The sequence below is a fragment of the Topomyia yanbarensis genome, chromosome 3 (assembly GCF_030247195.1).
Source record: "Topomyia yanbarensis strain Yona2022 chromosome 3, ASM3024719v1, whole genome shotgun sequence".
In the NCBI taxonomy this organism is placed as follows: Eukaryota; Metazoa; Arthropoda; class Insecta; order Diptera; family Culicidae; genus Topomyia; species Topomyia yanbarensis.
The window spans coordinates 31,733,828-31,744,278 of NC_080672.1; the positions used below are offsets into that span (position 1 = coordinate 31,733,828).

General features: G+C 38.9%; 1 protein-coding gene across 7 annotated transcripts in view; it reads left to right on the top strand.

Moving 5' to 3' along the window:
• LOC131693297 (lachesin-like) overlaps window positions 1-2,508 on the top strand; it is a 303,507-nt gene extending 300,999 nt beyond the window's left edge. For all 7 annotated transcript variants that reach the window (XM_058981007.1, XM_058981008.1, XM_058981009.1 and 4 more), the window contains 2 exons: window positions 1,049-1,219; window positions 1,714-2,508. In XM_058981007.1, coding sequence (XP_058836990.1) covers window positions 1,049-1,219; window positions 1,714-1,902 — 360 coding nt within the window. In that variant the 3' untranslated portion in view covers window positions 1,903-2,508. The remainder of the gene's footprint in view (window positions 1-1,048; window positions 1,220-1,713) is intronic.
• The last annotated feature ends 7,943 nt before the right edge of the window (window positions 2,509-10,451 follow it).

The window sequence follows — 10,451 nt, forward strand, 5'->3', positions numbered from 1 at the left end:
ACAGTAGAACAGTTTTCGAGTTACAGTAAAAAATAAATTTCACCTATAAAATAAAAAGTACATTCAGTAAAATCTAAATATCTTCGGTTGTAGTGCATTGATATGAAATATCGTTAAATTGAATTAAACGCAATTGAATGCACTTTCGATCGTTTGAACATTTGGTTTTAGTGCGACTACTGGTTCTATTGTTATTTACTTTGTTATTTATTTTGTAGAATGGATTTTTTTGAGTTTCTCTGGATCTACTTATTGAACCGTCTTATCACAATTTTTTTCTTGGACTTGCTTCAAACTATATGAGGGATTCTCGAATTTAAACTTGAGAAAACAATTTTTTCCGTTTTTATATTAAACCCCGGTGCAGTAACTAGATGTATTCTATCGCCTTCTACTTTTTTTTTATTCATTTCGTTTATTTGATAGGCACAAATGCGTTAGCTTGGCGGTGCCAAATGCTTATGTTTTTACATTTTGGATATCTTAAAACTAGGAGGTTACAATGTTGAAATATTTTTTTTTTACAAAGGAGCCTTCTACTTTAACGTTCAATCTTCTGCCCGGCGTTTTTCTATGAAAAACGACAATTGTATCCACAAATCGGTATTGATCTTTACAACATATATCATTATAAAATATATTGTGCATGCTTTCCGATTTTTTGATTAACCCATCGGCATTTCCAAACTTCACCGAAGGCTCAAATTTGCATTAACGGAAAATCCCCCCTCGCTTTATAGTTCAATTCCCCGTATGTGTGCCTATTCTAATCTCCAAACTGATCCGCGTCTGCATCACACCGATGGTGCCTGCCACTCAAAGTTCTCAGAACCCAGACTGTATTCATCCAACCAGCAGCAACCGGCAACCGAACCGAGCGTTAAGAGTCTCCAACATTCAAAAACCGAATTTCAAGCCTGACTGGTCGATTCGCATAAACACTAATCCTCTCAACTCATTTCTCCGTCATCTTTCCGATTTCGCACATGCAAAACAAAACAATTCTCGCCAACCCGATATGGATATGCCGCTGCTTCCCGCCGCTCAGATGAACGAGTCTTATCAGCATCCGGGCAGATGGCACGACGTCATCCTGAACCCACCGTCAACCCGGGCCGAGTCCTATCGGCACATCATGACGTACACCATCCGGGGTCTGGATCCGAACTCGGTGTACGAGACGATCGTGCAGGCGAAAAATCGATACGGATGGAATGAGGTAAGTATGTGTGTGTGTGTGTGTGTGTGTTAGTATGTGTGCATTTCAGAAATAAAAAAGAAGTAAGTCATGTGGGGAAAGGGAATATCGCACTGACTGGGAGACAGTTGAGGCTGAATCAATCGTAAAGTAACAGACTTCCCAGCTGCCGCCCGGAGGGATCAATGTTAATTTTCACTGAAATCATCATTGCTGGTGCTGATATATAATCCGGCTGTCATCGCTTCTCGAATGTGTAGAGCCTGATTTTTTTTTTGGGCGAATGATGATGCATCCCGAAATTGTAAAAGCGAGCTTTAGAATAATGGTAGGATTAATTTAGCATTTTGAAAATGGAGCTGGCCGAGGGATTTTAAACATTCATCACAGAATTCCACAGATTTTTGTAGCAAAAAGACGAGCTTTACAACGAGGATTGAAAATCCACTTTTGTAACTTGGCCCCAGTGCAACTAATTCAATTAAGCTTTCCTATTCATTTCTTCCGCAACACAGGTCAGCGATATTTTCCAGTTCTACACGCTCAGCACCGACATGCCGGAGGAGGATGTCGAACAGACACTGGGCTCGACCGCCTTCGGTAATCCCTTCAGCTGGGCCAGCAGCGTTCAGCCTAGCTTGAACCTAAATTGGATTCTACTGCTTGCGGCGGTACTCTCGATGAAAGTGTTCGGTTGTTTGTAAATCGTTTCTGGTGCCGGTCGGTTGGCTTTTGGTTACCGTTTATATAGTCCTAGTTATAGTTTACTCATTTCGAACCTCGCTGGCGGTTTGATTGCGCACCGCTAAGCTGAAGCTTAGTGCAACAACCCATATACCACACACACATCCAAGCTTATTTTTTCGTTTCCATAGTGATCTTAGTCGTGTAAGAATGGTTAAAATAAAAACATGAGAAATCACAGATTAGTGTAAAGATATAACTGAAGACTTGATTCGAGAAAAAAAAACAACAACAAAAAAAATAAAGAAAATCATAAAACAATGTGTGAATCAAAATATTAGACGGTGTATTTTCTTTTGTATATTAAACAAACACGAACTTTCCTAGGCTGAACATTACAAAACTATTTTAAAAGATATTCATCTAGCGTAGTATGGTAGAATGTAGAATCGAAAATCTATTGCTGACAAAATGCAACTAACAAATAAGTGTAATTTACTATTAAGTGAATGTATTGTAGAGCGTAATGGTAAATCTGAAAATTAATTAATTGATCCGTTGTGAATACTGAACATAAACAATCCAAAGACAGAAGATGATTTTTTTTAATAAACATATTTTTAATACCCGATGAACTCATTGATTTTATTGCGTTGGAAAGCAGTTGAGAAATTTCCTTATTTTGTTGACAACTATTATTAAGAAATTTATAATGTTTACTAAAGCTACATTTCTGTAAGGCCGGAACTAGGACTAGGAAAACCTTTCTGCGCATTTTATGTTTCAACTAAATAAACTTCGTGGTGGTCCCGGATTCAATCCCATTTCGTAATCCATTGCAGAATTTGTTTATTCCTTCAGTGTCTGCTTCGGTGCACTGAGAACAAATTATCAAACTAAAAATCGTTCTGAAGCCTTGATTTTTTTAAAAAAGGTCCCTGGCGGTTTGCTTTATCTCTTATTATCGCACTCGTCCACGCCGTCGTCGTTGATGTCGACTTGGTGCCTACGGTAAGATGTTTCAGCCTACTTCTTGTTCTCGTGAGGCACGGTTGTATATCTGATAGTCGCTTTAGCTTTTTCGCTGGCGGAACAGGCAGTTGACTTTGAGGTACTAGGTGCAGTCATGATTCAATGGATATTCCTATACATCATTGGCTCAGTAGCCGCTTGTGACTTAATGGGTGGCTGGAGTATGGTTTTAATTGCACTTGATACATTTTTCTTAACAGTTTCAGTAGTTTCCCTACAATGCCAGTTTATTACAGACTGACCTGGGTAGGTGCACTAAATTTTCTTTAACTAGCAAGAAATAGGTTTTATCGTATTTTCTCACCATACGGACGTCTTTTTTTTATTCAATTCGTTTATTTGATAAGGCACGTTGCGTTAGCTTAAAGATGCCAATTTTGTTTTGTTTTACATTTTAAATTGCTTAAAACTAGGGGATTACATATTGATTTTTTTAAATGAAACTAATGCGATTTTATAGCTATCTTATATATCTACACAAGGGGATAATATTATTTTCGTAAGATTAGGGGGGTCATTTAGTTTTTATGGCAATATGGTTTGACATTTTTATCAGTGAGATTATTGGAGCAAATAATGTTTAATTTTTAACTAAGGGGGACAATTTTTTACGACTATCTTAAAAATAGGAATAACTAGAGGGCATGATTGAATTTTGTAAAGATTTGTAATTAGAGTTATTTTTTGTGGGTAGTAGAGTTGGACATTTTCAACGAGATTATATAATATAATAGTTAAAACTAGAAGAGACAGCAAGAGCCAAATGCTTCGTGAAGATATTTGGGGGGGGGGGGTAAGAGTGTTACTTCTGGATATAAGAGTCAGGGGAGGGAGGGTAGACAAAGATGGCAGGGAGAGAAAATTAATATACGAACGTCTTCTGAAATACCAAGTATAGGGTGATCAATCGCACCGCCACCTATGCGGTGAAAATCCAAACTAATGTATATCTTCAAAATAAGGTGCAGTTAAAACCAAGATACTTTACTGAACATATCAACTAAAGACAATTCACTACCAAAGCTCTAGAGGTTTTGTCTTGTTAATTTTGCTAGGCGTATTATCTTGAATTAATTTTGTTCACTGGCGCCACCATGTGGTAGAATTTTGCGTTTTCAAATGAGAAAAGAAAGTATTTTTTGCTACTCTACAACTTTGTAGAACATCATATTGCTCCATCGATTACCGTTTTACAGATTGGAGTATTCCCTTTAAATCACTTGGTTCACTACCGCCACCATGCGGAGAAATCCCGAAACCTTCAAGTGAAAACAAAAAGTCCTTTTATTTCTCTACAACTTTGTGGAACATCATAACTTTCTATCTCTAATTGTTTCAGAGATACATGAGTTTTTCCTAGCTTTGTCCTACCTTTACGCGTGGTTTACACGCTTGAGATAAGCGGAGTACGCCCTTTGCGAATGTTAAGCAGCAGTAGCCAACTTCAAACGTTAATAACTTTTTAACGGCTGGTTGGATTGTCTTGCAGTCTTGGACAAACTTGTTCGGCATATCAACAGCTCAACTCCTTCCTAAGTCCGTGTTCGGACATTTACAGCGACCTCCAGCGGCGAATTTATGAACTGCGAGTGTTTTCCCATACATTTTGGCCAAAAATCCCATACAAACTCTAAGCTCTTTGGGGGAGGGGTTAGGGTTAACCGATTTCGCTCAAATTTGGACAGCGTCATTTTTTATGGTTTGGAATGACGGGGGTGTAGATTAGTGATTTTCAAAATGGTCGTTTTATTGTCACCCTAGTGATCATATCAAGCGAAGTTCTGAAGTTTCTCCAAGTATAGGGTGATCATATCAAGCGCAAAAGAGACTACCTTCTCCCATCACCTCTTAATCGTTTGTGCATTCTCCCCAGATTTTCGGCAGTTTAAAAATTTTAGGTTCTGGTAGGTAGAGCTTTAGCAGTTAAACAATTCAGGCACAACTCAGCCAAAAAGTTTTTCACGAGAATTCGATCACCAAGATATTTTCCGGATTTACACTCACGCAGTTCTTGCTACACAACCATCGGCGAAGGTTACATAATGTTGTTGGAAAAATCGGCAATCGTGAATTTAGCAGATTAAACGAAATATTTTAAAATCATCTGTGCAGTGCCGGTTAGCAGTTATCAGCACTAAATACACATCATTGAAGTAAAGCAAAAACATCAACGGTCCCAAGTAGCTACCCTGCGCTATTCCTGTTGTAAAAATAAGTACCTGGCAATCACCAACGATAACCATTAACTCTCGATCTGAGATTTTATCGATATCCATTTTATCGATTGTTACATGAAAAACAGCGGATAGATTGTGAAAATAATATCAGTTTGGACGAGACCTTCCATACTGTTATGTTATGTAGGATGCTAGATTCGGCAGGTTAGTCGCTATTGAGCATCCAGACGGAAGGTTATGTTCTAACCTTAATGTCATTCGCCTCTTCGGGTTAGAAAGATCTCTTATGAAAAATTTCTAACCCTACGTGCGGGGTCGGGACTCGAACCCAGGCGCGCTGCGTACAAAGCAATCGATTTACCAACTACGCTGCACCCACCCCCTGTCTACGAAGTTATGACACGGGAGTTATTGATATTTCTCTTCACCGTCGATTTGTGTTCTCAGAGGCACCAAAAGGGATTCTTCGGGTTCCGGATTGCAAGACGTTTTAAGCCGAGAAGAAGCTCTGGTAATCATTGTTTCATCGAGATTGATAGCGGCCAGACTGTGGTCCACAACTGGAATCATTCCGATTGGTTCGGCTGCCAAATATCCTTGTAAACGGACTACAGGTCATCCGTATATAATGTCCATACGATTCAGTTCAATTCGTTTATTTGATAAGGAACGTTTGCGTTAGCTTAAAGGTGCCATTTTTTTCTTTGTTTTACATTTTGAGTTTCTTAAAATTAGGCGGTTACACATTCAAATATAATTTTGTTTTTATATAATGTAACTGAAACAATTTTATAGCTAACTTATACATATTCAAGAGGGAACAATAATATTCGCAAGATTAGGTGGGGAGGTCATTTTGTGTGTTTTTGTATAGTAATGCACTTTAGGATTTTTGAAAGGGAGATTATTTAAGCAATTAATTATTAACTAAGCCGAACATTTTACGAACATATGAAAACTAAGAAGTATTATTAAGTAAGAGTAGTAACACAATTTTTTTAAGATTAGGGGAGATTTTATTTAATTCGTTTATTTGGCATGGCTCAAGGCGGAGCCTTGGGTCTTTTATATATTTACACGAGATAAACAATAAAAATAATAAACAATTAATACTAAGATCGATCCCGTACACGCGACTTGCCATTGCGCGCGGAGATCCGTTTTCGTGTCGAGGAAATAGTTGCATCCACATCAACTGTATCATGACGGTCATTCATATATCTGTCGTCGTCGCACATGTCCAGGTCATCATCAGGGTTACTGCCTTGATGTTCGCGATCAGGTGTTGTTCCTAACTTCTTTCACTTTCAGGTCACGAGTGTGAACCCTCCATCATTGCTAGTAGATCCCTTATTGACGGTATTATCTGTTGAGTTTGTGGTACTTGACGCGGCTTTCGCAGCTGTCATTGTTGCTTGAACAGCAGCCACAAATTTGGCAACCGTTTGTGTTGGCATTTCTTTCTGTAGATGAGCTTTCTTAGCGGGTTCTGGGCAGGGTTGTCCGTAATGTGCCGTTTGTTCACAGAACTGACACGTGTTGGTTTGTCCTTGATATGTACATAGAGTTTGCTGTATAATGGATTCATCCCCTTCTGTTGTGTATTGCAGGGTAAGGTAGGAGGTAATGGAGTGGTCTACCCGCATTCTCACCACAAAAACACCATTTGAAATCCCTGAAAAGTAGTTCCTCCACGTATCCGTTATCCATATACATAGGGATTTTGATTTTAGCGATGTCACAATCCACCACATCTTTCAAGTTGTTTTGCGAAATGAATCTTTTCGCCTGGGCGAATTTGTTGAACGTTATCAGCACCACGTGCCTGACGTGCTCCGACTGGATGAAACTGACTTCTGAAAACCAAAGCTGCATTTTCATCTTCAGCAAATGTTCCACATCACTAATACTCGGTCTTATGCGGAAAGACCGGAAGTCAATGGACACCGTGTTAGCCCGAAGAATCACATTTTGTTGATGAGACTCAGTCATCTTGATAGATCACCACACAAGAATAATAGTAACGGTTCTCTTTGTTCGTCAGACAATGGGCACAAGAAAAAAAGCAACTGTTTGCGCTGGCTTGGGTAGCAGCAGAGAGCACACTGGTATTGTGACTGATGCCTTTGGTGGTTGAGAATAGACTGATTAGGGGGGATAATTCAGGGTTATTTTTAAGTGAGATACTGTTGGGCATTTCTTAATGAGTTGATATATTGATTAAATAAAACTAGAAAAGACAGGGGACAATTATGTTTTTGGAAGATATTCCGGAAGAGGAGGGGTGGGGTGAAGTCCTACATCTGTGTACCAGAGACAGGGTAGAGCGAGTGGACAAAGCTGACAGAGGGAAATACAGATATTAACTTCCAGTTTCCGGCATCGGGAATCAACGGTGAGGATTACAGACTCGGACGGTCTTCATCAGGATGCATCACGTTTTGGAACGCTGGGCGGTCCTCCTCTAACCGGCAGGGGTTCCTCCAGACGATTTCGTAGTACGGCTCAGATGCAGGTCTGCAACACACCGTGTTGCGCGTGTAATGTAGGTCACGTGTTTGTTGGGGCATTCGCGTGTTTGTTGGTGTCGTCATGGAGTAGCATCAAACCATCTGGTGTACGGTATAGGCGGAAGAGGGCACTTCTGAGAACGATAATAAAAACAATATGGAAAGTTAAATCTGAATATTGATAGTTTTTGGGAAGATATATACGAGGGACACATAGAGGCGATCACGGCTTGCTAGTACATCTCGAACCGGGACATTGGGTGATCTTCCTCGGGCACGAAAGGAATCGAATATTTCAGATCTGGCAGAATAATACTCGGCGCATGCCCAGACAATATGTTCGATGTCGTGATAACCGTTGCACAAGCGCAGATACCTCTATTCGCGATCCCAATACGTCGGCGATGAGCGTCCAGCATGTAGTGTTTGGACATGAGACGATACATCACACGAATGAAATCCCGACCAGTGTTGCTAAAAGAGCGAGAAGCCAACACATCCTCCTCGTTCGCCTGCGAGCGCGAGACTCACACTGTATGCTCCCTACTTCTGTACACACGTTTTCGAAGAACTCTCAAATATGTGACAGTCAGCACGAGCGGCAATTACGTTTGATTCATGTGAGTTATCTGCCTTCGCTATAAGCTCGTGTGTCACTCGCACTCTTGTCGGCTCGCTAGATATCAGCTCCAACGAAGAGTGGGTTCCCATGATGGGACTCCTCAGCTACGAGTTTTTGCTGCATGCCACCCACTCCCGTGTGCTAAGCACTCTTTACAGCTCTGAAGATGTTTATTAGAACAGCACGTATACACTCTTTTAGCAATTGGGAGCGCTCGTAAAGGAGCGAAGGGATCAGGTACGGCATTCTGATGAAATCCTAAAACAGCGCAAGCAAAAACTAACTAAACTAACAGTGCGCGCGTTCGCATTAAATTGTCATTGCATACATACGTTATCTGTCTATACAATTTATGCCGGTTGCATTTAAAGAACAAATTAAATATACTGTTTTTCATATTTTTTTAAAAATATGTAATCAAATTATAAGTGCGGTGTCTTAAATAAAACTTGTCTTTTAAGGGGCGTCTACTATAAAGTGCTCAAACTGAAAGTAATTTTGTTATACGATTTTGATGGCAAGGTGACAATGGACCTCTCGTTAAGGTTTATGTATACATTCATTATGTATGAAATTTTTTTAGTCAGGCAAAGCCACACATACGAGCTTTCGAAGAGTAGATGTTGAACCCTTTCCATGTCGAGGAGTGCCGCGGCGGACATGATAACTCTTGATACAATTGTCTGAAATAGGAAATTCAATAAAAAAAATTTAAAACATAGACTTGTAGTTACTCGATGAACCAAAAAAAATATAGAACAGTTGGAATTTCGGGAAATGGCATAAGATAAACCGAAAAATAAAATTCGTTCACTTTTCTTCAAAATAACGAAGAAGATTTTTGTATTCCATTTTCCCTTAGTTCATCGACTGATTACACATATTATGCATTCGCATAAAAATGTTGTTTGCGTCAAGAAGAATCAGTATTACCGAAAACAATGTTGTTCAGTCATGTTCAAATCTCCATTAGTACAAATTTATAAAACTTTTTCTATATATTTGTTGAAATGACCTAAATCCAAGATTATGTGTATGAATAAGCGAAGCAAGTGAATCACGATAGTAGGAATTAGTTCAGAGATATTTCGTTTCTTTAGTCATTTTGATTTTCATTTAAATTCAGCATCTTCAGAATTTTCAGGAATTCATTTTCAGAATTCCACCAAGACGCTCAAAGAGAAACGATTTTCATTTAAAGTTTGATTTTATTAATTACCTTAACTATTCTTTACAATTTGACTATTGATTCGATAATTTATCATCCCACATCCATGCTTTTCGTCAAATTTAAATATTGAATCATCCTTTATACTATTCAATTACCATTGAAAATAACTTTTTTTATACTTAATTCGGCAAATCAACCCATTCGGGACAATACCAGTCGGCAAAACAAACCCGGACCCTAGTTAATTCGTTATCTGGGAAAAACCAGCGTGAGAAGTTGACGAGCAAGTAAAAATTACTATTTCAATACTAGTATTGCTTGTGGCACAATAACTCGATTCGAACCGTATTAGGCATTTAACATTCTACTGATAAATTTATCTCATAGACTGGTTAGTTCGGCTGGCCTGTCTATGAGAGTATCATCTCTATAACTTCAAATACATGTGTTTTGGCAGCTCGCAGTTTTCAGTAGCAGCTTTATTACTCACACTTTTAAAGTGCAGCGTTCAGCTTAGTGGAAAGTGCGCAAAATCATTCACTGGAGATTTCTTCTAACATAGTCTGCTGGCTGTATCAATTTAGGACTGTGAACGAATGCTTTAGAGTATATAACGCTCGCTGTACTTTTCTTACAGCTGATAGATTTGCTCTGAGTCCGTCGTAATTTGGAGGACTGATAGCGTATGTTGGAATTGGTCACGAAATTTTCAACAAATTAAGTGCTTATTCACAGAAATTCACTTTATGACGGTAGTCGATCTCCTACATACATATTCTCTAGAAGCCAATGTTTGTTAATGGATTTGAATTTTTGTAGTGAACCGCATTAAATGCGTTTATCTCGGAACCATGTATTTAATCCGAATATCAAGCACAGGTCTTGATCCGATTCATTTAATGCAAAATGTACAAGGAATGGTCATAGATGTATACTACCCATTATTGCATATTTGTTCCGTTTGCTATGGGATTTCCTATCTTTATGGGACTGACTTGCGATCATAGGCAATATAAGTCATAAAGAATTTTATAAATCTTGTGAAATGAAACAGGCC